Here is a 26,161-nt window from a genome sequence, read left to right on the forward strand (position 1 = left end):
CTAGCCAGGGGAGGGGGGGTGGGTGCCTCAGCATTGCTTTGCAGTTTGTGCAACTCAGGGTATAGGTTCCGGTGACATTGTCTGAGCCAGCCACTGAGTTTTCTGCCAAAATCTACTGCCAAGCACCTTACTCCTCGGCCTTTTCCTCTGCTAACATATCCCGCCCACAACAAAAAGCCTTGGTAAACTCTCCACAAAGAAACTGTCTCTTCCTTCCTTTTTAATTCAGGCAACATTCACCCAACATTAACAATTAACCACTTTAATGTGACCATTAGAAGCCGACTGTATTTAGTTGCATTCACTATGTTGTGCAATAACCAGCCATCTCTAGTTTCAAAACCTTTTCATCACCAGGTAGAAACACCCCATATCCACTAAGCAATCAATCTCTATTTCCCTTGGCCCCATCCCTACGCCCTGGTAGCTTCTAATCTGCTGCCTCTGTGATCTTACCTATTCTGGACATTTCAAATAAAAGGAATCTTATAACGTGTCCTTTTGATTCTGGCTTCTTTCTCTTTGCTCAATGTTTTTGAGATTCATCCAAATAGTTCGTATCAATACTTACATTTCTTTTATGGCTGAATAATATTTTATTGAACGTAATATCCCACAGTTTGTTTCTCCACTCATCCATCGACGGACCGTTGAGTTGTTTCCGCTTTGTGGCTATTATGATTCATGTACTGTAAACATTCACATACAAGTTTCTGTGTTGACATCTATTTTCATTTCTCTTGGGTATATACTTAGGAGTGGGATTGCCGGATCATATGGTATTTCTATGTTTAACTTTTTGACGAACCGCCAAACTGTTTTCTACTCTGGCTGCACCATTTTGTTTTGCCAGCAGAGCACAAGCGTTCATTTTCCCCCCATCCTCCCCAGCTCCACCTCTGGCCCTTTTTCTCCATGAAGGCCATCCAGTGGGTATGAAATGGTAGCTCATTGTGGTGTTAATCTGCATCTCTTTAATAACCAAGAATGTTAACCATCCTTTTCCAGTGCCTGTTATCCATTTGTATATAGATCTTGTTTGAAGAAATGGCCATTCCTTTGCTTTTAAATTGGGCGTCTATCTTTTTACTGTTGAGTCGTAAACGTTCCTTACAGAGTCTGGATATTAAACCCAAGTCAGATCTAGGATTTGCAAATATTTTCTCCCCTTCTACAGACTGCCTTATCGCATTCTTGATACTATCCTTTGATGCACAAGAGTTGTTCTTTTGATATCAAATCGAAGAAACCATCACCAGACCCCAGGTCAAGATTTACCTGTTTTCTTCTAGTAGGTTTATAGTTTTAGCTCCTACAGACTGTTGATCCATTTTGAGTTAATGAGTGACATGCGGAATGAGGCAGAGGTCTAACTTCATTCTTCTGCGTTGGTTATCCAATTGTCCCAGCACTGTTTGTTGGAGACTTCTTATACCAGCCGTGCACGCAAGGGTTTGTTTCTGGATTCTCAATTCTATTCCATTAGTCTGTATGTCTATTCTTATGCCAGTACCGCACTGCTTGGATTACTGAAGCTTTGTACTAGGTTTTACAATCAGACATCAACTTTGAGCATTTTTCAAGATCATTTTTGCTAATTAGGGCCTCTTCCTTATAGCTTCATGCGAACTCCAGGATCCGCTTCTGTTCCTGAAAGAAACAAACAGAAAGAAGCCATTGGAATTTTGACAGATACAGCACTTGAATCTGTGGACCACTTTGGAGAGTATTGCCATTTTAACAATATCAAGTCTTCCAAGTGGACCTTTCATTCTATATCCTTACCTAATTGCTGTGGCTGTAACCTCCAGGACAATGTTGAACAGCAGTGTTAAAAGCGGGCACGCTTACTGGTTCCTTCCACTAAAGGGAGAGTTTTCACTCCTATTCTGTTGGCTGTAGGTTTTTCAAATAAACCCGTCTATGTTTACAAAGTTCCTTTCTATTCCTAATTTGCGGAGTGTCTTTATCACGCGTGTCAGAATTTTGTCAAACGTTTTTTTCCCCATCTATTGACGTTAACGATTAGGGACTTTTTTCTTCTATTAATGTGGGGTATTCTATGGTGTGTGTGTTGAACCACCCTCACGTTCCTGAAGAAATTCCTAACACCCCAGTAGTGCATCACCTTTTTTCCTCAAGGGCTCCTTTGCATCTAGAATCGTCTTCCCCCAGACAGTAACCTAAGAGTAGCGTCCACTTCCTATTTCTGTAACCTCAAAGCTTGATGTACTAAGCACTACAGTACTGCTCAGTGACCATCAACTGAACATGGACTCTAGGCGGAAGAAATCACGGAGCCCCACGACTTAGGCTATATGCACGTGTGACGGTGGGAGAGTCATACCAATACTGTTCCTCTTCCAGTGGGATTGTTTTTCATTTTTACTACTTGCCTCCTACCTTATCATATAAAAATGAATATAATCTCAAGTAATGCACAAGAGGCTATCAAGGAGTGCCTTCCAAAAAGGATCTGCCAACTCACAACTGTCGCCAAGGGTACGTGAGTGTTTACTTCAACAAACTAATTTTGCCAGTCTGATACGTGGAAATGCTCGCAGTTCAATGTTGCTAATTCTCTCAGTAGGAGAGAGGTTTGTGCTTCTCTGCAAATGCGCTGTAAAATATTTCATAAGGGAAGCAGCAGAGATTAGGGCTAGCTTTCCCAAGGCAACCTTTCCTGACTCTATTAACTACCCAATATAACAAAGGCTTTCTAAAATTGAACAGACACACCAGACGCGTTCATAATATTCTTAAGAGTTTATTATAAACTAGTTTCACAGGCCACAAGGAAGTAAAAGGACTATGTACAGCCTTACGGGAAACAGGCAGGGAGCTGAGGAGGGCCAAGATGAGTCTAGGGCCTTGGTGGGCGCATTCCCGGGGGAGGGGGCCCTGAAAGGGAAACCAGACAATCCCGTGAGACTCCGAGAACAACGGCATAACAAACAAACAGGTCTGTGGTAATCGGGCCCACGCCTCTGTGGAGCTACTTCCGTAACTCTGTGGCCAAGGGTCAAAGAAGGCCTGAAGTAAGAGTAAGAAGTTTAGTCAGTGCCTGATCTGCAACTCAAATCCCCAGCCCCACCCCAGCCTCCCACACCCTGCAGTTACCCGGTGATCAGAGGGACATATACAACATATATGCTAACTAGGGACTTCTCTGGGACAGACTGGGTTCCTAGGCTTATAAAACCCATCAACAAAAAACCTGAACTAGAGACACAGGGGTCAACCAGTGTGGCTGTGGGTTATCTTTGAGACCACTATGGCTTGCTGCAAAGAACACCAATCTGGGAGCCAGGACACTAAGCTCTCGGGGCCCATTTCCTTATCTATAAAGTGAGAGGACGAGTCTGTCAGCATTTCTCAAATTGGAGTTAGAGAGATATACGTAGTAAGTAGTATGGCAAGCTCTTCATTACCAGACATTGTCAAGCCAAAGGACACAGGACAATCCCATGACCTTTGTGGGGGACTCTCAGAATGCACGATCGCACAGTGCCCTGAGAACACCACCATGGCACTGAGAAGTGCCCGGGTGCAGGACTGCCCTAACTGCTCTAAGAGGGAGGGAAGGCCAATTTCAGAACTACTTTTCCCCTCCTCCCTTGCTGGACAAAGCTGCCCTCTAAGAGTGCATATCCTTAGGCTTAAGGCCTGAAAGCCCAGAGGGTACGGTCAAAAGGCAACCTTCCTTCCATTCCCCATCCCAACATGCTCTCTAAGGAAGTCCAAATCACTGCTATTGGCACTTACCTCGCATCCCCGGGGGAGGGGGCCGCATCCCCGGAGGGGGCATGCCCATCGGAGTTCCCCGTCCAGGGGGGATCCCCATCGGGGGACCCATGGGAGGCCTCATGCCAGGTGGTGGGCCCATCATGCCTACGAGAGAAAAGCCCCAAGAACACAGCTCAAGTGTCTGTCTTGAAAAGGTAGCAGGGAACGTAACAAAACTGTCCACCAAGTTCTGAGGATGGACCATTCTACCCTCCCAGTCTCTGGGCCTTGAGCCAAAGAGGTGGGGCTCCCCATGGCTCCTGTCCAGCTAGTTCCGTGGTCAGTCAGTCAAGGCTGGATCTCAGAGTAATCCTGCTTAATTACACAAACTCATCACCAGTTTCAGTCAACGTTATGTCTCATCACGAATCCAGCGCAGGCACCTTCCATCAATTAGCAGGGGTCTCCTTACAGGCTTCTCACCTGGAGGGGGTGCCCCTCGGCCCATAGGTGGGGGAGGACCCCCACGGCCGGGTGGATACTGGGTTGGGGCCCCTGCAATACTGGCTGTGGCGGCGGCAGCAGCAGCAGCCACAGTGCCTCTTCCTTGCGGGGTCATCACCTAAGAGGACACAGGATCGGGGTCAGGCAGAACAGCAGAAGGCAATGCAACATCCCACTCTCCTGCCCCCAACGTGGTTAAGACGGAGCCGACACCCAATCGATCCCCCACGCTGCAACTCCCGGCATCAGGCTATCTGAAACCACCTGCCAGAGAAGATCAAGTCTGAATGCTCAATTCCCACCTTCTAGACCGGAGTTGAGGAGGCCCACTCCAAATCAGAGAAGGCAACTGCATTTTCAAGTATGACGGATAACCGGTTGTAAGAGAGCATTCCCTCACATGCTGTTGTGGAAACATTCTGCCCCAATGTGGTCGGCCAAAATACCTTTCATGCATCTCTTTACTTCAGTAGCATCAACGTTAATTTACAACGTTCGGTTTCCCTTCTCACGGGAGTCTGGGACTACATACGAAGGACAATGAGATACTGACGGCCTGAGAGTCACAGGTTGGTCCTTCTGGACTCTTCCCGAACTGTGGGGCCCCTCTCCGTCCTTCATTTTAACCACGAGAAGTCGGTGCCCTTCCCCAACCCCTTACCTGTTGCGACGGCCCACCAACCCCTCGGACTGGCCCGGCAAGTCCTGCAGGAGCCTGCGGCATTGGAACACCAGCTGGGATTCCTCTGCCGGCCGCCCTGCCAATCCCTGGGCCCCCGGCAGCTCCAGCAAGTGGCACTCGGGCAATGCCAGTCTAAAAAATAAAGAAATATGCTAAAATGCTTAGGGCCTAGAGAATCCGTGCACTTTGGAACACCACTGCCAAGAGAGGCCCTCAGATTCATAGGACATCAAACCAAACAGCTTAAAAATACTACCTAGCCACCCACGTGTTAATGACATTCCTCTTCCATCCAAGATCATGTGCCTAGCTGTCACCCCTGCGCAGGCTAGAGAAACTTAAGAGTAAGTCTAGAGAAAACACACCACAACTCAACCTACGTGCATTCCTATGAAAATTAAACCAACAAAGGGCCAGGGCTCCATTCAGAAGGGTATATACCACCGGGGCTCCTGGGTGGCTCAGCTAGTTGAGCGTGTGACTCTTGATTTCGGCTCAGGTCATGATCCCGGGGTCATGGGATCGAGCCCTGTGTCGGGCTCCATGGGGAGTGTGGAGCCTGTTTGAGATTCTCCCCCTCCCTCTCTCTGTCCCTCTCCCCTGCCTGCTGGCACACCCTAAAATATAATAAAATTAAAATTACAAATATTTAAAAAAAAAAAAAAAGGGGGGGTATAGTAGTCAAGAGCACTGGATCTGGCATCAAAGAGAAATGAAGTCCAGTCCCAGCTCTGATTCTCACCTAGCAGGTGACAGTGGGCAAGTAATCCCACAGTTCTGGGGCTGTTTCCTCACCTGTAAATGATGGGGTTATAACAAAACCGGATGCAGTCATGAAGATTTAGAATGAGTAGCAACTTCTACTGGAAACAGACACCAGGAGTTACGAATACAGACATACGCTTCAACCAAAAAATGTGATAAACCCCTTGCAGGCATTTATAATTGGAAAGGCTCCCTATTCCCTTTGGATTCAATGTATGAGTCCAAAAAAGACAGAAATGACTAGGGGGCACCTGGGTGGCTCAGATGGTTAAGCATCGACTCCGGATTTCCGCTCAGGTCATGATCTCAAAGTTGGGGAGTTCGACCCCTGGGGGATCCGCTCTCTCCCTCTCAAAATAAACTAAATACACATTAAAAAAGAGAGAGGGAGATGACTAGGATAACTACTCTGTCCTCACTTAAGGGAATATTTTTAAGTCATTAACATGCCTTTTAAAAAGCATACAGCAGGGGAGCCTGGGTGGCTCAGTCAGTTAAGAGTCCGACTCGAGTTCAGCTTAGGTCATGAACTCACAGTTCAACCTCTGTGCTGAGTGTGGAGCCTGCTTGGGATTCTCTCTCTCCCTCTCTCTGTGTCCCTCCCCCATTCTCTCTCTCAAAATAAACAAACTTAAAAGAAAAAGAAAAAAATACAGCAATCAGAAGAATGTTTACAATGTTAAGTGAAAAAGCAGAACACAGTATTACACACATATTATGTGTTAAAAAAAAAAAAAAACATGTACACGGACAAAAATAAGAAAAATTATTTCTTTGACGACAATGTCTTAAAACGAAAACAAGAAAACTTGGTTAGATGCTCTAAAGTCTAGTCTATTTCTAAGTGCAGGCTGGTGTTTACAGAACCAAGATTGCCTGGGATCAAATGCCAGCCTCACCACTTAATGGCTGAGACACCTTGGGCAAGTTGCTAACCCCAGTTTGTTTTATCTTAAGTGGGAATGATTCATCTCAAAAAACGGCTTACGAGAAGTGGCTAAAATACTGAAGTGCTTCGCACAGCAGATGTTTCATAAATGTTAACTAGTTTTCTCCAACTGTACAAAATATATACATTCTGCTGTTTGGAGTTAGGACTTTTTACTGTCCAGCTAGACTGCCATCACATTAAGAACTGACCAGATGGCCTTAAGTGCCTTTTGTCCTGACTCACTCTGTACATCAACTGAGGAAGAAGAGAGGCTTTAAAGTTGGAAACCCTCAAATTCTAGTTCCCCATCACTACTTCCTACTTAGAGGGTAACCTCTTGGAGATTCTACTGTCTGTAAAAGGAGGACAAAAATCTGAGGATGCCTGTGAATTATGCAATGAAATGCAGAGAAGCTAAGGCAGAGCCTGGCTCACAGCAGGGGCTCCCTTCTCCAAGGCTTCCTGGCCTTGCTTGCACTGGCGCGCTCGGCTCTACGCTGACTTACATCTTTGGGAGGAGGTCCCTCTACAGTCATGGAGACTAGGTTCTCCCCGCGAAGCAGCACCAGACCGAGGACTCGCTTCTCTTCTCTTTCTGCTTGCTTTGAGTTCTTTGGCCTGGGGATGGGTTTAGGGAAAGAAACAAAAAAAGTAAGCATCAGAAAGGGGGTAAAGCTCCTGTTCACCTGCCTAGGGGCCTCCAAGATTTTTACACTGTATCTCCCGACAAATGGTACAAAAACTTTCTCTAAAGCAACTCCTCTGCACAGTCCTCACAGGCTGACTCATAACCCCTTAGGTGGCTGTCTCCCACGCCAAGAGGAAGCACTGGCCAAGAGATAGGACAAGAGTTAAGAAAGCCCAGCCCTGGCTCAAATGTTACTCTGTAACCATGGTGAAGGTCTTTCCTCAGTCCACTCTTCTTTGCCATTACCCTATTCCCTCCCTTCAGCTTAAGGCCTCGTCTGTGTGAAGAGGCAGCCTGAACAACTCCAGTCGACCGAATCCCAGTCAGCCCTCTTGCGCGCAAGCCTCCTTCCGCCACCAAGTCAACCCCGCAGAACTATTAACTCCATCCCTCAGGTCACCTCAGAAGTAGAAGAAAGGAAAAATAACTTCATAGAAGTTACACCTCTATCCTCAAAGCACAAAAACAGTTCCAATGCAACAACCAGAAAAGGATGAACAAAATATACCGCTGACCCTTGAACAACCCGGGTCTAAACCGTGCGGGGCCACTTAGATGCGGATTTTTTCTGATACAGTGCTATAAATTTATTTTCTCTTCCTTATGATTTTTAAAAACGTTTCTTTTACTTTACTGTAGGAATACAATATATACAAAACAGAACACACTAATTACATGCCAATCAAACGTTTATCTTGTTGGTAAGGCTTCCTGGCCAACAGTAGACTAGTAGTTCAGTTTGGGAGAAGTCAAGAGTTACACGTGGATTTTCAATGGTGTGGAGTCTGCACCCCAACTCCTGGGTTGTTCGAGGGTCAGCTGTAAATGTAAACTGGGAAATAAAATAACCGTAACAAGACAGGGGAAGGGAAGAAAAAGCCAAAACCAATATCCTAAGAATAAAGGAAAGACAAAATGCCTGGATTTTTAAAAGCTTAAAGGTTTCTGGGGCGCCAGGGTGGCTCAGTCGGTTAAGCGCCCGACTCTTGGTTTTAGCTCAAATCATGACGTCACGGTTTATGAGGTCAAGCCGCACACAGGGCTCCGTGCTGACAGTGCAGAGCCTGCTTGGGATTCTCTCTCTCCCCCTCTCTCTGGCCCTCCCCCCCGTCACTCTGTCTCTCTGTCAAAAATAAATAAACTTAAAAAATTTTTTTTAATTAAAAAAAAACTTAAAGGTTTCCTTTTAATGATATTTTTTATATTAAATTAAGAGTTTTCTGGGGGTAGATAGTTCTTCCTTTTCTTTTGGGCCTATCTTTATTTTCTCTTTCTTTCTTTCTTTTTTTGTTTTTTTTTTTTTTTTTTTTTTTTTTACTAAAAACATGTATTGTTCTTTCATAAAAAAAAAAAGAAACAAACCTTTCTGGGTATTTAAATTTTTCCTCATATACTTTTATGTATTTTTAAAATCTATCTTCTAATACACATTTTTTAATTATCAGAATAATTTCATTTAAAAAAAATAAAAGATTGGGGCGCCTGGGTGGCTCAGTCGGTTGAGCGTCCGACTTCAGCTCAGGTCACGATCTCGCGGTCCGTGAGTTCGAGCCCCGCGTCGGGCTCTGGGCTGATGGCTCAGAGCCTGGAGCCTGCTTCCGATTCTGTGTCTCCCTCTCTCTCTGCCCCTCCCCTGTTCATGCTGTGTCTCTCTCTGTCTCAAAAATAAATAAACGTTAAAAAAAAAAAAAAATTAAAAAATAAATAAATAAATAAAAGATGGAGGGCCTGGGTGGCTCAGTCGGTTGAGTGTCCAACTTCAGCTCAGGTCATGGTCTCGCGGCCTGTGAGTTCGAGCCCCGCATCGGGCTCTGTGCTGACAGCTCAGAGCCTGGAGCCTGCTTCGGATTCTGTGTCTCCTCTCTCTGCCCCTCCCCCACTTGTGCTCTGTCTCTATCAAAAATAAGTAAATGTAAAAAAAAAAAAAAAAAAATTTTTTTTTTTTTTTTTTTTAATTTAAAAAAATAAATAAATAAAAGACAGAAGAGACCATTTGGAATAGTTCTACACTGATCTGCTGGCCCCTCTCTACTGTGTCCCTGGCACTTGGCCATCCTTATTACACTGTATCCTGTACTTCTTGACCTCTTGCCACAAAAAGAAAACAACAGCCCCAAGGGGAATCAAAAGGAAATCACAGCCACCGACAACCTAATATGGACCACTGCATGGGGCAGAAGAGAGCTGACTGATCATGGAAGTCACATAACCTCTTTGGGCCTCAAGATGCCTCGAATGCAATATGCACGACAAGCTGGCCCACGTCTTTTAAGAGGCCAGAAGCTCAAGATCTGTGAGGCGTGGGACAAGGGAGCTATCCAATTGCATACGGAATTGTAGAAAAGTAGAAAAGATCTGATTGTGTCTATAAACGCCAACAAAAATCACTGGCCCCAAACCCACACGGGAAGCTGAGCACTTACCCTGAAGAGGGTCAGAGGCTTCTTAAAGCAGTTTCAGACCAGGCTGCATTGGGAGAGCCCTTTAGGCTACAGCTTTACAAATAGGCAATGAGGCCAGAAAATCAAGCTCTCCCCCCTCACACACCTGTGGGGAGAACATGAGAGCCCTTTACCCCAGTACCCAGGGGCACACACAGTCAGAGAAACAAAAAGCCTAGCAGCCCTCCTTACAACGTGTACTCCGCTAGAACTAGAGAGCGAGGCTTGCTGGGCTAAGGAAGATTTCTTGGAGTCCAACGTCCCCATTTAAATCTGCCCTCTAACGCAGGAGAGCAGACCAAGGAACCAGCTACAGCTACATCGACCACCTGTCGCTTGGCCCACCCACCCGCTCCACTTCCCTCGCAACTCACATCCCACCCCTCCCCGTGCGGCCCACTTCTCACTTGATCTTCCTGAACTCATCACAGTCACAGAGGATCAAGTTCATGTGCTTGTCAAAAGCCTTGAAGGTGCCAATGAAGATGCGGCCGTCTTGCAGGATGCACCTCATCCTGTAGTCGATGTGCTGCAGCATCTTGCTGCTCTTGCCCACGGTCTGTAAGGAGAAAGCAACGGGATGAGAGGCCAGCTCTCTTGGACCTATATATCCCCGGCGCTTCCTAAAACCTGCAGCTGTGACTTTCTTTTCCACCAGGCTATCTTGCTCCGTCGAGACTTAGCTCTGTCTTCCAGCCACAGCCCTCCCCTGGGAATTCCCCCGCATCACCCTGTGCTCAGCCCTAACTTCTGCCCACTTCCCGGTTACTCCCTGCCCTTAAAATAAATCTTTTTCTTTTTCTTTTTTTTTTTTTTTTTTTTTTTTTAACATTTATTTATTTTTGAGACAGAGCATGAACGGGGGAGGGGCAGAGAGAGAGGGAGACACAGAATCCGAAACAGGCTCCAGGCTCTGAACTGTCAGCACAGAGCCCGATGCGGGCTCGAACTCACAGACTGTGAGATCATGACCTGAGCCAAAGTCGGATGCTCAACCGACCGAGCCACCCAGACGCCCCAAAATAAATCTTTTAAAAAAAAATAAATAAATAAATCATCTTTACTTTCATTCAATTTTTTTTGAATGTTTATGATTTATTATTTTTGAGACAGACAGAGAGAGAGACAGAATCGGAAGCAGGCTCCAGGCCCTGAGCTGTCAGCACAGAGCCCGATGCAGGGTTCGAACCCACGGGCCACGAGATCATGACCTGAGCCGAAGTCGGACATCTAACTGACTGAACCACCCAGACGCCCCTAAAATCATCTCTTTTTTTAGGAACAGGCATATTACAATTGCCTATGTCTATGCTGTGTCAGTATCAGGGGTGAGGGTGAAAAGTACCTCCAAATGAATCCAGCACTCCCCTCCACCAAATTAGCCATCTGCCACTGTGCAGATTATATGTGTGTGACTCCAGTGCCGTGGAACACCCACAGCCCGTTTAAAAGACAGAGTAAAGGGACACCTGGGTGGCTCTGTCAGTTAAGCATCTGACTTCGGCTCAAGTCATGTTCTGCAGTCTGTGAGTTCGAGCCCCGCATCGGGCTCTGTGCTGACGGCTCAGAGCCTGGGGCCTGATTCAGATTCTGGGTCTCCCTCTCTCTCTGCCCCTTGCCTGCTCATACTCGGGGTGTCTCGGTCTCAAAAATAAACATTAAAAAAAAATTTTTTTTAATAAACAAATAAATTAAAGACCAAGTAAAACAGGTGCTGGAATGATTGGCACTCAAATCCAATCAACGAGAAATCCGTCATCAGAAAGGAGATGATCGGCTTGGAGGCAAGAGGCATAGAATCTCTAAAGCAAAAACATGGGCGTGCCTCCAAGACTACCTTTAAGAGGGAGACCTTCTGGTGGTCAGGGCACTAATCAGTTCCAACACATAATGGTCTTGAAGAATATAGAACTTGCTCTCACTTCTTTATTAATCCAACAACCTTTTTTACTTTGTAGCCCGGATTCCAATGTAGCTTTGCTAAGAGACAAAATAGATCTTGCAGAGCAAGTTGTCAGATGTCTTTGGCAGTTCTCGCTCTCTCTAGAAATAAACAACCTGGCATTTCGTTTGCAGATCAGTCTCCTGTCAGCCTGATTGGTGTGGGCCAGTCCTAACTCACCCAAGTGCCTTCTTTGTGGCAGGCACCGTGCTTGCTGTTCATCTCTGTGAGCTTGGACCAGAACAGGGTTTTGAGCCCACAAATGTATGGATCAGAACCTTGACTGACACCCTGGAGACCCTGGTTATGTGGTTTACTCTCCCTCAAACGACTATTTTAACCGGCTTGTAACTGCACAGCTTCTAGCCACACAGATCTGAACCTCTATGGTCTACCTTGTAATAGCTTAACGCTTCCTTGGTGCTCACTGTGTACCGGGCACTGTGACAAGCACTACACATCTCATTTAATTCGAGAAATCAGAACTGTTATTCCTATTTTACAGACAACAGCCACTGAAGCCAGGAGAGGATAAGCAGCTTGTCCTGTCTCACAGCCAGGAAGCCGGGTTGGAACCTAGACAGACTGAATCCAGTGCCCACTCTTCCAACCAATCCCACAAACAATTCCCTGCTTTCGGTTCCCCCCAAGTGTAACAGCTACAGAACACAGTGATCTTTCTGAACACAACTAAGTTTGTGTCATTTTGCTGGCTAAATCCTTGACTGGTATACCTCATCATCCACAGCATTGTATGTAACAGCACGTAAAATTCCTCCCGTCTTCTTCCTCTCTTCCTCCTTCAGAAACTTTCAATAGTGCTACCCTTCCTGCTTTGCTCTTGTAGTCCTTCCAAACTAGAATATTCCCTTCCATTTTCGTTGGGAAGACACTTCTAACAACGTCTAAGGGCTCTGCTCAGGAATCCTCTACTCCAGACGGCGTTCTTACCCCGCCCCTCCCTCGCCGTTACTTTTACGTAATGCCCAACTACCTATCTATCACTCTGGATTAGATTATCTGTGTCCCCACCGAGAAAGTGAACTGGGTGAAGGAAGGAAGCATTTCATTATGAGGCTCCAGGGCCTGAAAAGTCAGGCATACTTAAAACACAGACACGCTGAACAAACGAGCTGAATTCTTCCCCCCAAACATTGCCGATCACCCTCCCAGTCCCTCCTATCTACCGGACCCAAGCACTCTCTCTAGATTCGGCCACAAGTCTTCCCCACCTCTTTCCGCAACTCCTCCTCAGACCCCGTTTCACACGTCTGAGTCTCTCACCGGGTCTTCCCCACTCCTCCCGCGGCTCTAATGCCTGCTCCGAAACCCCAGACATGCATTTATTCTGCAAAAGTTTACTTCGTGCCTGCAGGAACCCAAGCACTGTGGCTACAGCGGCGTGGAGGGCCGGAGTGCTATCCTCGCCACCACCGAGCGACTCAGACCTCCGTTCCTCAGTTCCAGCCTTCCCCTCCCCCACCCTGCCGAATGGCCAAGGTCCGGGTCTCCCCTGCCCGGACGGGGCGGCCGCGGCCCGGGCCTTCACCGCCATGAACCCCCAACCCGTGACCTCCTCCCGATCAGTCGCGGCCCCTACTCCACAACAGACTCGGAAGTTCCCGCGCCCCCCGCCTGCGCCTCCTCACCATGGTGGCGGTTCTGATGGCTCCGATTCCCGCCGGATTCCCCTCGGCAGAGGCCTAGACGCCCGCCAGTAGTCCGCTTCCCGCCGCCGCTACCGGAAGAGCGGCCTCGTATAAAATGGGGTCGGGCGGAAGCTACTTCCGGTCCCTGCGCGGGCTCACGAGTTCCGGCCAAAAGGCGGAGCTGTGAGCAAGGAGCCCTCCGGGGCTTGGGGCGGGGCTTGGGGGCGGGCTTGGGGCGGGGCTCGGGGCGGGGCTTGGGGCGGGGCTTGGGGCGGGGCTAACGTCAAGCTGAACTTCGCGGAGATGTTTGGTCACCTTCCTAGTTTCAGTCCGTTCCTGAGATGCTCCTCCACACCTTCCTTTCTGTCCTCCACCCCATGTCCCGGCCCATTCTGTCTTGGTCCTCATCTCCCACCACTCTCCCTCGGCTCTCCTGAAGCCACCGCCCTTGCTTTTCTGTTAACTTGCTTGACGCGCTCCTACCTTAGCATGCTTGCGTTTGCTGTCGCCTCTGCCTGGAATGCTAGTCTTCCAGGTATGTGCACAACTTCACTTCCTTGAAGACTTAAGCTCAAATAACATTTTCCCACTGAGGACTTCCCTAGCCATCCTGTTGAAAACTGCAGCCTTCCCACCCATCCCTGCTTTACCTTTCTCCTTAACAATGATCCCTAATATACTATATATTTGTTATTTTTCCTCCCCATTAGAATGGAAATTCTGAGGGTACAGATTTTCCTTTGTGTATTTTTTGTTAGTGCAATGCCTAGAACACTGCTTAGCACAAAACAAGGGCTCAAAACATATTTGATTGGATGAATGAATGAATGAGTCAATCAACCAATCCCATCCAGTCCTGTGACCTTTGAATATTACATAAATGCTCAGGAATCTCAAATTTATTCCTCTGACCCTGGGTTCTTCATTTAACTCTTGGCCTTTTACATCCACCGCCTGCTTGATCTGGATGTCTAATAGGTATCCTAAATTTAACACAGTGAAAATTGGATTCTTGATTGTTGTATTCCCTTTTCTTCCCAAACCCACTTCTTACCAGTGTTCCCGATCTCAGGAGTTTCTCGAGTTAAAAAACAAAAAGCAAAATGACAAACTTGGGAGCATCCTTGATTCCTCTATTTCTCCCCCACCTCATAATCAATCAGTCAGCAAATCCTGGGGACCTCACTTACAAAATGCCTTGAATCTGACTGTTGTCATCTGTTCCACGGCTACCATGCCAGTCCTAGCCACCATCGGCCTGTCAATTTCCACAAACGAGGACAAGGGGGTCATGAATTCACTTGGCCTTTGGTAAAGTGTTCTTAAGGTTCAGTCTAGAACAGGGACTGACAACCTTTTCCTGTTAAGAGTCAGATCAGCTACTATTTTACGGTTTGTGGGCCACGTGGTCCCTGCTGCAATTACTCAACTCAACCATCATAGGATGAAAGCAGCTATAGACAACATAACAAATATATGGCTGTGTTACAATAAAACTTTACAGACACACATACTTTTCTTCTTTTGATTCTTTCAACCATTTAAAATGGAAAAATCACTCTTAGTTCACACGCTTTACAAAAACAGGTGGCAGGCCAGATTTGGCCTTCAGGCCTGTAGTTTCCCATCACAGGGTCTAAACCATTATATTTCTGTGTCTGGGTTCAGGGCCATAGCCCCAGCTAGTAGTAACAATAACTTTGACTTGCATTGTTTCTTTGGCTTATCGCCGGGTTCACTGAAGATACAAAGTTCATGCTTTTGCTTTCATACAAAAGCTATACACATGTGGGGCGCCTGGGTGGCTCAGTCAGTTAAGCGTCCGACTGTGGCTCAGGTCATGATCTCTCGGTTTGTGAGTTCAAGCCCTGCACCGGGCTCTATGCTGACAGCTCGGAGCCTGAAGCCTGCTTTGGATTCTGTGTCTCCCTTTCTCTCTGCTTCTCCCCTGCTCATGCTCAGTCTCTCTCTCCTTCAAAAATAAACATTAAAAAATTTTTTTAATATTTATTTATTTTTTAATTTCCATCCAAGTTAGTTAGTATATAGTGCAACAGTGATTTCAGAAGTAGATTCCTCAATGCCCCCTTACTCATTTAGCCCACCCCCCCCCACAACCCCTCCAGCAACCCTCTGTTTGTTCTCCATATTTAAGAGTCTCTTATGTTTTGTCCCCCTCCCTGTTTTCATATTATTTTTGCTTCCCTTCCCTTATGTTCATCTGTTCTGTGTCTTAAAATCCTCATATGAGTGAAGTCATATGATATTTGTCTTTATCTGACTGACTAATTTCACTTAGCATAATACCCTCCAGTTCCATCCACGTAGTTGCAAATGGCAAGATTTCATTCTTTTTGATTGCTGAGTAATACTCCATTGTATATATATATACCACATCCTCTTTATCCATTCATCCATTGATGGACATTTGGGCTCTTTCCATACTTTGGCTACTGTTGATAGTGCTGCTGTAAACATTGGGGTGCATGTGCCCCTTTGAAACATCACACCTGTATCCCTTGGATAAATACCTAGTAGTGCAATTGCTGGGTCGTAGGGTCGTTCTATTTTTAATTTTTTGAGGAACCTCCACACTGTTTTCCAGAGTGGCTGTACCAGTTTGCATTCCCACCAGCAGTGCAAAAGAGATCCTCTTTCTCCGCATCCTCGCCAACATCAGTCGTTGCCTGAGTTGTTAATGTTAGCATTTTGACAGGTGTGAGGTGGTATCTCATTGTGGTTTGATTTGTATTTCCCTGATGATGAGTGACGTTGAGCATCTTTTCATGTGTCGGGAGAAGTGTCTATTCATGTCTTTTGCCCATTTCTTCCCTGGATTGTTTGGTTTTTGGGTGTTGAGTTTGATGAGTTCTTTATAGATTTTGGATACTAACCCTTTATCTGACATGTCATTTGCAAATATCTTCTCCCATTCTGTCGGTTGCCTTTTAGTTTTGCTGATTGTTTCCTTCGCTCTGCAGAAGCTTTTTATTTTGATGAAGTCCCAATAGTTCATTTTGGCTTTTGTCTCCCTTGCCTCCAGAGATGTGTTGAGTAAGAAGTTGCTGCGGCCAAGGTCAAACAGGTTTTTGCCTGCTTTCTCCTCTAGGATTTTGATGGCTTCTTGTCTTACGTTTAGGTCTTTCATCCATTTTGAGTTTATTTTTGTGTCTGGTGTAAGAAAGTGGTCCAGGTTCATTTTTCTGCATGTCACTGTCCAGTTTTCCCAGCACCACTTGCTGAAGAGAGTGTCTTTATTCCATCGGATATTCTTTCCTGCTTTGTCAAAGAGTAGTTGGCCATACATTGTGGGTCCATTTCTGAGTGTTTGGCTATTCTCCAAAACAATTTCTAGATTGAAATTAGTGACGAGGATACAGGGCTAGACAAAAATAATCTTTACATAAGGAGAACATGGATTTTTACCCCTTATACATATCATACATATTAGGAGAAAATAAAAAAAGCATAGCATGGTATTATAGCACATTTCCATTAGGAAAAAGATTATGCTGTGAATCTCAGTGCTGAAAAACAAGGGCAGGTGTATGACTAGGCTGTCTGTCTTTGACCAGTGAGTAGAGGGATGATGGTGGGGTCACTAGCAGGACTGGCTCTGAGGAATGGAGGGCTGAGTGGACACGGTATTGGAGCCATGCTTAGGGGTCTTTAGACGTATGAACTGACATGGGGAATAGCTAAGCAACCCAAAGCAATGATTCATGGCTGGAGAACAGGTTGGGTGTGGTTAAAGGACCTGACCCTGGAATCTGGAAGGCCGCAGAAGGAATGTGGTTAAAGGATCCCCAAAACTGGAGGACATAAACAGACCATTAAGGAACAGCAGTGCTTCCAGAAGGTAGAGAAGGATTCAGCAGGGACCTGAAGAGAGACCAGAAAGAAAGACGGAAGGGAACGTTCCCGAGAAAGGAGCTGTCACAGAAACCAGAGGGAGATCTGGTGAGGAGATCTCCAGTTAGGAGACCAGTTAGGAGAGGAGGCAACCTGTCCCCCAGAGACCTGGGAGGGCCCTCCCTTCAGCTGGCATGTCTCCAGAACCTAGGTGGTCCTCCCATGCAAAGGCTCAGATTTCCCTACAAATCTATTGGATTGATTCGGGACTTCTTTATTCTCAAGGGTTGAATTCATGCAGGAAATCCAGGTTGTGGACTTGAATTCCTTTCCAGATTGCTCAGAGACTAAGGCACACAGCCTGAGCGTGTCAAAGATTTCAGTAGAACAAAAGGACAAGAGGACCTGGGAAAGAATCGGTGTATGGAAATTAAACGAGACCGTTCTTGGATTACTTACATAAAGACTTCCACGTTTTTATTCCATCTGACCACAAACAGTGGAAAACCCAGGTCTCTAGTTGTGAGTGCCATCTTCCCTCTCATCAAGACTTCTGAAAGCCCCTTAGAGGTGAGTGACGTAGTGGTCTGCGGTGGCCAGTCTCTGTCCTCATGAGTCTGTCCGGAAGAGACATCAGGATAAAGTTCCACCTGGGAGCCCTCCCTGAGCGTGTCCGCTGGTGCGAGATGGGGGCCTCACATCCTGCTTAAGCCTCTCGAAGCTTTCCTCCTTGTCCACGGAAGGCTTCTCCCACACGAGCTATTTTCTGGTGGATACGGAGGCTTTCCCCGAGCCCTTGCTCACCCTCCCACACACACACAGCTTCTCTTCGGTATACCCTGGGGTCTGTTGAGTGGTGACGTATGGCCAAAGCCTTGTCCACACTCCTCGCACACTCAGGATGTCTCGGAGTGGATTCCCCGGAGAGACCATGAAACCGGGTTGAGTGGTTTACTGGGGGAATGAAGGCAGGACTGGGCAGAGGAAGCAGCAGCCCTGTGACATGTTTGCAACCAAATCACTCAGTCCGATGGGGGCCTCTGGATCTGAGATGACCCTCTGGGGTCGCCCCTACTGGGTCAAGCGTTGGAGTTCTGTCTCCCCGTATCAATCGGTCACTGGCCAGGAGCCCCCGCCGTGGGGAGGGTGCAGTTCCCTGTGGCTGCAAGCAAGTCCTAGTGAGGAACTCCTCTGTGCAGCCCCCAGGGGCGGTAATCTGACCCCTGAATGGGTCATCTGGACAGAGCTCCCCAGGATCTCCACGTACGGATTACCCTTCCAGTGTGTGAAGAAGGCTGACTGAGCACGAGAGTCTTACACCCCCTGCAAGCACACGGCTCCTCCCCAAATGTGCCACCTGGTGCCCGCCTGCCTGCTCTTTTCCTAAGGTCTCTGAACACAGGACGCCTCTCCCAAGTCGGCCGCTGGATGTTCAGTGAATCCGGATTTATCGCTGAAGCCCCACCCGCGGTCCGTGCACACACAGCACTTCCCACCTACGTGCATCCTTTTTGTTCGGTGAGGGTTGACTTACGGCTGCCGAGTTGCCCACACTCTGCACAGATAAGCCTCCTCTCCTGAATGTGTCCTTGAAGGCTGTTGAGGACCAACATGCCTCTGAAGCTTTACTCACACTCTGTGCACAGATAGGGATGCCTCCCCATCTCTCTCTCTGGTGCAGGATGAGGTTTGACTGATTAATAAAGTCCTGCCCAGGATCCCCCCCCCCCCCCCCCCCCCCACAGAAGGCTTCTCGCCTCAGTGTATCCTCTGGCGTCTGATAAGATTCAACGTGAGGCACCGGGGCGGCTCAGTCGGTTAAGCATCTGACTTCGGCTCAGGTCATGATCTCGCGGTTCATGGGTTTGAGCCCTGTGTCAGGCTCTATGCTGACGACTCAGCAGGCTTCAGATTCTGTGTCTCCTTCTCTCTCTGTTCCTCCCCTGCTCTCTCTCTCTCTGTCTCTCAAAAATAAATAAAAATTAAAAAAAATTTTTTTTCAAATTTGACTTATGGCTAAAGCCTCGCCCACACTCCAGGCATGCATAGTGTTTCTCCCGGGAGCAGGAGCGTGTCCTCTGATGTCTGAGGAAGGAGGACTTCTCGCTGAAGGCTCACCCACACTCGCCGCAAAGGTAAGGCTTCTCCAGAGTGAGTCCACTGATGTCCAATGAGGACTGACTTATTTCTAAAGCTCCGCCCACACTCCCCGCACACATAAAGCTTCTCCACTGAGCATGTCCGATGGTGTCTGATGAGGGTTGACTTCACTTTAAAGCCTCACCCGCACTCCCTGCAAACATCGGGTTTCTCCTGGAAGTGAGCCGTCTGCTTTGTAATGAGGTCTGATTTGGGGCTACGGTCTAGTTCACATTCCGTACAGCTGGCTGCTCCAGATCTTGTGGCTTTTTTCACTCCTTTGTCTGTTTGCGCACGGGCTAGGGCTGAGGGGGGCCCTCTCTCGACCTGCCATGTTGCCTTCTCTAGTTCTTGCGGACCGTCCTCGGGGTGGGCTGGGGAATGCGCCCGAAGTCTCCGTCTCCTCGGTCCTCGCACACCAGGGAGGCCACCTTGCCTCCCATGACCTTCTGTGTCTCCAGTGCAGCAGCTCTGAGCAGAATACTGCTGCTCTTGATGCCCTGGGCCAGGACCCCCTGGATGGGAATGATGCCCTACACAGAAGTCCAGAAAGATCTGAGGCACATGTTGGCTGAGAAATTGCTGGCAGGAGACGGCTAGAAGGCAGGAGGCATGGGGGTAGATTTCTGCCTTTGGTTCTGCTGAAGAGAAAGAGTTTTTCAGTTAGAGAAGCCCTAAGTGGGGCCGCTGGGCTGCTTTGCCTTATCCTAGGACAGCATGTCTTATGGCCACATCTATAATTAGTAATAAACATACAGCACAATTTGTTCCTCACCAGTAATTCCTTCACAGTCCATTTCCGCACACTCCATTTTCTAGCAACCCGCAAAGTCGGGCAAAATCATCTTCTACACGTGAGCGTAGGAACCTTGCGAGTAGGCACTGTGTGCTATAAACAGCTTCAATTACCCTTAGCCTTTCCTTTCTACTAAATAAGCCATCGGCACTCACAGTGATACGTACTGTCCACAGTTCAGTTCTGCTTGGACGTAACAGTCTCTGTGACCTACGTGGACACCTTCATGAGTTTTCTCATTCTAAAACAAGACTGATACACATAAAAAGCCACAGGGTCTGGGGCGCCTGGGTGGCCCAGTTGGTTAAGCAGCCAACTTCGGCTCAGGTCGTGATCTTGCAGTTCACGAGTTCGAGCCCCACGAAACCCGGCTCTCTGTTTCTGGAGAGTCTACAAACTAAGAATGGCTTTGAAATTGTTAAATAGTTGGGGAAAAGTCAAAAGAATAATAATATTTCATGACACATAAACATGATATGAAATTCAGAATTCAGGGGCCGCAAATAAAGTCTTATTGGAACACAGCCTCGCTCATTCATTTACATGCTGTCTGCATTTAGCACTGCAAGGGCAGACCTGGGAACAGCCACAGAGAGACCATACAGTTACTATGTGGCCCTTTTACAGAAAAAGCTGGCCAACTCCTGATCCAGGGGAATGTCCTAATTGAAAGTGTTTATGAATCTAGGTTTAAATAACCAATGTAAGTTTTTAAATAAGTGAAAACGCAAAAAATAGGACTTACGAAACCCCAAAGCCATACAAACTGACACGTAATTGTCCCCTCCACTGCAGAAGGCACCTCTCTCTTCTCTCCCCCTCGCTGACTGTGTCTCCAGTCTCACTGGCCTCCTGGCAGGCTCCTCATGGCCACAGGCACATCCCTTCCTAAAGGTCTTAGCACCGAGTCCCTGCCCCTGAAATGTTCTTCCCCCACATCCCCAGAGTTCTAACTCCCTCACCACGTTATATTTTGGGTCCCATGGTCGCTCCTCATTAATTCCAAATCCCCAACTGCAAAAGTCAGCCAGCCACCCTCTCACACTCCATACTCCTTTATCCTGCTCTAGTTTATTATGATTTTATACTATGTAGCGTTTATCACTTTCCAACCTACCATGTTATGATATTCCTGGGTATGAAGCTTATGGTTTATTGCCTGTCTCCACACACTAGAAAGTAAAGATCAGAAGGCGGTTACTAGTAAAGACTAGGAAGGGATTACTATTTTGTTACTTATGTGTTCTAAGTGTCTAGAACATTTTCTGGCACATAGTAGGTAGCCAATAAATCTCTACAATTTTTTTTAATGTTTATTTTTGAAAAAGAGACAGAGCGCAAGTGGGAGAGGGGCAGAGAGAGAGGGAGACATAGAATCTGAAGCAGGCTCCAGACTCTGAGTTCTCAGCACAGAGCCCGACGCGGGGCTCGAACTCACAGACCATGAGATCGTGACCTGAGCCCAAGTTGGACACTCAACCGACTGAGCCACCCAGGCGCCCCTCTACAATATTTTTTAATTAAAAATTTTTAAGGTTTAGTCATATGTTGAGAGAGACAGGGACAGAGACAGAGCACTAGGGGCAGAGAGAGAGAGGGAGACACAGACTCTGAAGCAGGCTCCAGGCCCTGAGCTGTCAGCACAGACAGAGCCCGATGCAAGGCTGGAACTCAGGAACAGGGAGATTATGACCCGAACCACAGTCAGACGCCCAACTGACTGAGCCACCAAGGCGTCCCAAATCTCGACAATATAAATAAAGGAAAGAACACAGCCTCACCCAACAGAGCAGATATCTGTAATTCTCCAGCATCACTTCTTTGTGTAGGTTCCTCTGCTCAGAGCTCAGTCCCTTCCATTCTGAATCTGTGAAGACCACAGCCACATCCTGGAATGTAACCGGCACCTACAAATAAGCAGTAAGTTAACGGACAGCAAATCACCATCCATTTTCTTTTTTTTTTTTTTTTAATTTTTTTTAATGTTTATTTATTTTTGAGACAGGGAGAGACAGAGCATGAACGGGGGAGGGTCAGAGAGAGGGAGACACAGAATCTGAAACAGGCTCCAGGCTCTGAGCTGTCAGCACAGAGCCTGACGCGGGGCTCGAACTCACGGACCGTGAGATCATGACCTGGGCCGAAGTCGGCCGCTTAACCGACTGAGCCACCCAGGCGCCCCAACCATCCATTTTGTCAGAGTGAGAGGGTGTTATCTGGTGGCCCTGGAGAGCCCGGATATGTGAGAAATTGATCTAGTTCTCTGAAAGCACACGGTTCTCCCTATAAAGCTCTTCTAAGCATTCCTAGGCTTTGTGTTAAAATCTGAGGGGCACACAGCTGATGCATGAAACACACTTCTGGCCCTCAGACGCTTGGGATTTCCTCGCAGAAATGATCGGTGACTCAACCTGCAAACCTCAAGCAGTGCAGGGGAAAGTGACCTTGAGGATCATTCTGGGGGAATTCTGAGGTGGAAGCATGGGGCCTGGGCTGGAGAAGGAAAGAAGCACATGTGCACGGGGCTTGTGCTGGGCATCAGGGAATGATGAAGATTTAGCGGAGAAAACGGAACAATCTTCAGCTATAGAGAAAAGCGGGAGTGAACAGACGGGGACCACAGTGAGAATGTTTGAGGGATGCAGGTCACTAAGTGGGATCTGTAAAAAGCTGTCTTTGCCTGCTATTTTAAAAATAAAGTCCTGGGGCGCCTGGGTGGCTCAGTCGGTTAAGCAGTTAAGCATCTGACTCTTGATTCTGGCTCAGGTCATGATCTCACGGTTCTTGAGCTCCAGCCCCAGGTCTGGCTCTATGCTGACAGCACAGAGACTGCTTGGGATTCTCTCTCTCTCTCTCTCTCTCTCTCTCTCTTTCTGCCCCTCCCCCGTGCCCACTCTCTCTCCCTTTCTCTCAAAATAAATAAACTTTATAAAAAAGCCCCTAATGCTTCACTCATCACGTAGCGCAGCATGTCACATATGCAAAACAGCTGGCAAGGGGAATGGCAGGGATCTTCAAGGAAAGAGGCACTTACAGATCATTTCATCTTTTTCAAAAATCTGACGCTTTATCAAGATATAATTCAAAATTCACGGCTTCATAAAACTCACCCCTTTCAAGTACAGGCACCCCTTGCTTTGCACGGTTCCGATGTGCACAAATCGGAGTCACCACGGTTTAGCTGAATAACACCAGACCCCGACCACAATGGTTCAAACGTCAGTTACTAAGATATGGTGACCGCAAGCGCGAGCTCTGCCGCTAGCTCTCCAGTCCGCCAATCACTATGTAAATGACAGATGGCGTCGTGACCAGTAACCAATCACATCACTTCTTGGGAAGGCTCCCTTCCCTCAGCTCCCCTTTGCTAGAAGGCCACCGTCTATGTGCTGGCCTATTTCTGTACCCTCTTCTGCGCCACTGGTCTACCCGTCTATCTTTATGTCAATCCCCTGCTGCCTTAATGACACTGGCACCATGACAGATCTTTCTCCAACTTTTGGTCTTCTTCAAGAATACGCTGGCTAGTTGGGGCCTTTGCATATGAAAATAAACTGCAGTGCAAAATGAGGTACGATTCTTACCAAAAATGAATCCCAGACACAAGGTTGAATGAAAGAAGCCAAACGCGGAAGAGTGCGGACGATGTGATGACATTCATTAAAAACCAAATAGGAAACATAATCTGTGATGCTAGGGGTCAGGTTAGAGTTATCCTCGGGGGAGACTGGAGGACTGGAAGGCTTACACGCATGTAATGCTCACAAGTGACAGTGTTCTGCATCTCGATCTGGTCCCATGGTTGTGTTCGCTTTCTGAAAATCAGAGTACGTTTTTTTAATGTTTATTTGTTTTTGAGAGAGAGAGAGCGCAAGCAGGGGAGGGGCGGGGGGGGAGGGACAGCGGCTCTGAAGCGGGCTCTGCGCTGACTGTGGAGAACCTGAAGCAGGTTTGAACTCACAAACCGTGAGATCATGACCTGAGCCTACGTCAGATGCTCAACGGACTGAGCCACTGAGGCGCCCTGAGTATGTTTTTGAACTACGCACTTTGTTATCTATTACACTTCCATCAAATTTCAAACAAACAGAAACACCTTACCCTGGCCGGGCGAGAGAGTTCATGCTTTCCTGACATTTAAATTGCTTCTCTCCCAGAAAACTGCTGACGACAGCATTCCATATGCGTCATTCGTCAAATAACACCATTCCTGAGGGTTGGAAAATATGCTCCCACATTCTTTAGACTGGGATTTATGTTGCAGCAAGAAGGCTATTCAACACATTAGAAGATATCGGAGCTTAGGAGTCAAGGAAAACCGGGTTTAAATCCTGGCTCCACCGTGTGGTAGAGGAGTGTGGCCAGGTACCAATCACACGCCCCTCCAGGCCAGACTTTCTCCTTCTGAAATAAATTGTATTACCACCACCACCACCCTTTTATACCTATTATTAAGAATTACTGAGCCTGGGTGGCTCAGTCGGCTAAGCGTCCAACTTCGGCTCAGGTCATGATCTCACGGCTCGTGAGTTCGAGCCCCACATCGGGCTCCGTGCTGACAACTCAGAGCCTGGAGCCTGCTTCGGATTCTGTGTCCCTCTCTCGCTCTCCCCCTCCTCGCTCATGCTCTCTCTCCCTCTCTCTACGAATAAATAAAACATTAAAAAAAATTTTTAAAAAGAATTATGGAAGAAATGTTATCATGTCCAAGACTTGTCTCTAAAATAATCCAATGAGGGAAGTGAGGGATGGAAATGGCATAAGACTGGCCATTATAGGTGACTACTGAAGCTGTATTGACGGGACCTGAGGCCTTATTACAACTTTGCTCCTACTTCTCTGTATGTTCCAAAACTTCCGCGATAACAAGGTAGAAAGATGTCTAGGGCATGACAGCATTAGATAGGGTGGATATGGGGTCAAACTTGATAGTACACTTAGAATGTTCAATAGTCGGTTTTTCAAAAATACTCCGCGTGTTGAAAAGTCTCCTGAACCCTTAATATTAATCTTGGATACATTTTTCAACAAAGACAATCAAACACACCAACGCAGGAGCCGCTCATTATGAAGTGAGTCAATGTCTGACGCAGGCATGGACGACCGCCTTTCCCCTTTTCACGAGAGAGAATAGATGCTGTTCTCTGGGAAACAAGCCAGCATTTCGGGGAGGGCGGTGGGGAAGTAACCCACCTCCCCAGCATTTGGGGCTTGTCCTCTTTCTCGGAGCCGGTCAGTAGCACAAGAAGGCAGCCCCGGGGAAAGGGGCACCAGCAGCTGTGGGGCGCCAGGCGGCCCATGGGCATTTCCAAGGCAGCGACTCCAGGCCCCGCAGGGAGGAAGGAGCCCCTGGGCGTACCTGTGGTCGCTGGGGCGCTCTTGCTGAACCCGAGCTCGCTTTCCCCCACCACGGTGCCTCTCCAGACCCACCAGCTCTCACCTTCTGCTGTATGATTTTGATCTGTGTCTTCATGGCCTCAAGTGCCTTCCCTGCCCTCCAGAGGCAACACCTGCCCCCCGGTCCTGCTCGCAGTGGGCAGAAGGATCAGGCAATGCCGGGGCCCCATGGATAGCCCGGAGTCTGCCTTGAAACTCTGCCAGAGGGCTGGGGAGAAGTTACTTCATCTCAACTTCTGCTGCCTGGGGTGACTTCTCAGAGCCTTACTTGTGAAAGCCCATCTTGCTTCCACGAAGCCAGGACCTGTGCGATGGAAAAGTCACTCAACGTTGCCGGGAGCTGTACCGTGGGCCCTGAGCCCATGCTTCCTGGACAGGGGCCCTGTCCTCTCACGTCTCCTCATTCAACATGGCGCCTCAGGCTTCAGGACTTCCTCGGATTTCTTTACTTCACCCCCTTCCAGCCTCTACGCCCTCAAGTCTGTCCCCCGCCCCTCTTCCTCAGCTGTCAAAATATACAGTTCCTATCCACCCTCACGCTGTGGATTCAAACTCCATGTCTCTGCTCCCTGGAGCGTGAGTCAGAGTGAAGACGTGGCATAATGCCTGTGGATAAAGAGGCGCAGAATGTCTCCTCCCAGACCAATCT

At 47.6% G+C, this 26,161-nt stretch overlaps 1 protein-coding gene across 4 annotated transcripts; it reads right to left on the reverse strand.

Moving 5' to 3' along the window:
• Window positions 1–2,751: 2,751 nt before the first annotated feature.
• On the reverse strand, window positions 2,752–25,761 carry SNRPB (small nuclear ribonucleoprotein polypeptides B and B1). Of its 4 annotated transcripts, XM_042931428.1 has the most exons (9): window positions 25,556–25,751; window positions 23,700–23,930; window positions 21,897–22,022; window positions 10,145–10,296; window positions 7,115–7,226; window positions 4,892–5,044; window positions 4,210–4,348; window positions 3,766–3,891; window positions 2,752–2,901 (listed from the first exon to the last, which is right to left on the reverse strand). In XM_042931428.1, exons 3-9 carry the CDS (start codon window positions 21,927–21,929, stop codon window positions 2,864–2,866), a joined length of 753 nt encoding a protein of 250 aa, XP_042787362.1. In that variant the 5' UTR covers window positions 21,930–22,022; window positions 23,700–23,930; window positions 25,556–25,751; the 3' UTR covers window positions 2,752–2,863. The 4 variants fall into 4 exon arrangements, with proteins under 4 accessions (XP_042787362.1, XP_042787360.1, XP_042787361.1 ...); XM_042931426.1 differs by lacking the exon at window positions 23,700–23,930 and having other exon boundaries at window positions 25,556–25,761; XM_042931427.1 differs by lacking the exon at window positions 23,700–23,930 and having other exon boundaries at window positions 2,752–3,033; window positions 25,556–25,755.
• Between the last annotated feature and the right edge of the window lie 400 nt (window positions 25,762–26,161).

The sequence above is a fragment of the Panthera leo genome, chromosome A3, assembly GCF_018350215.1.
Source record: "Panthera leo isolate Ple1 chromosome A3, P.leo_Ple1_pat1.1, whole genome shotgun sequence".
Classification (NCBI taxonomy): Eukaryota; Metazoa; Chordata; class Mammalia; order Carnivora; family Felidae; genus Panthera; species Panthera leo.

Coding starts and splice junctions, on each gene's coding strand:
- SNRPB (XM_042931426.1), bottom strand. CDS start 25,588: ATGAAGACACAGATCAAAATCATACAGCAGAAG. Junction 22,023..25,555: donor TCAAAATCATACAGCAGAAG/GTGAGAGCTGGT, acceptor GCTTATTTGTAG/GTGCCGGTTACATTCCAGGA. Junction 10,297..21,896: donor ACAGATATCTGCTCTGTTGG/GTGAGGCTGTGT, acceptor TTCTCCTTACAG/ACCGTGGGCAAGAGCAGCAA.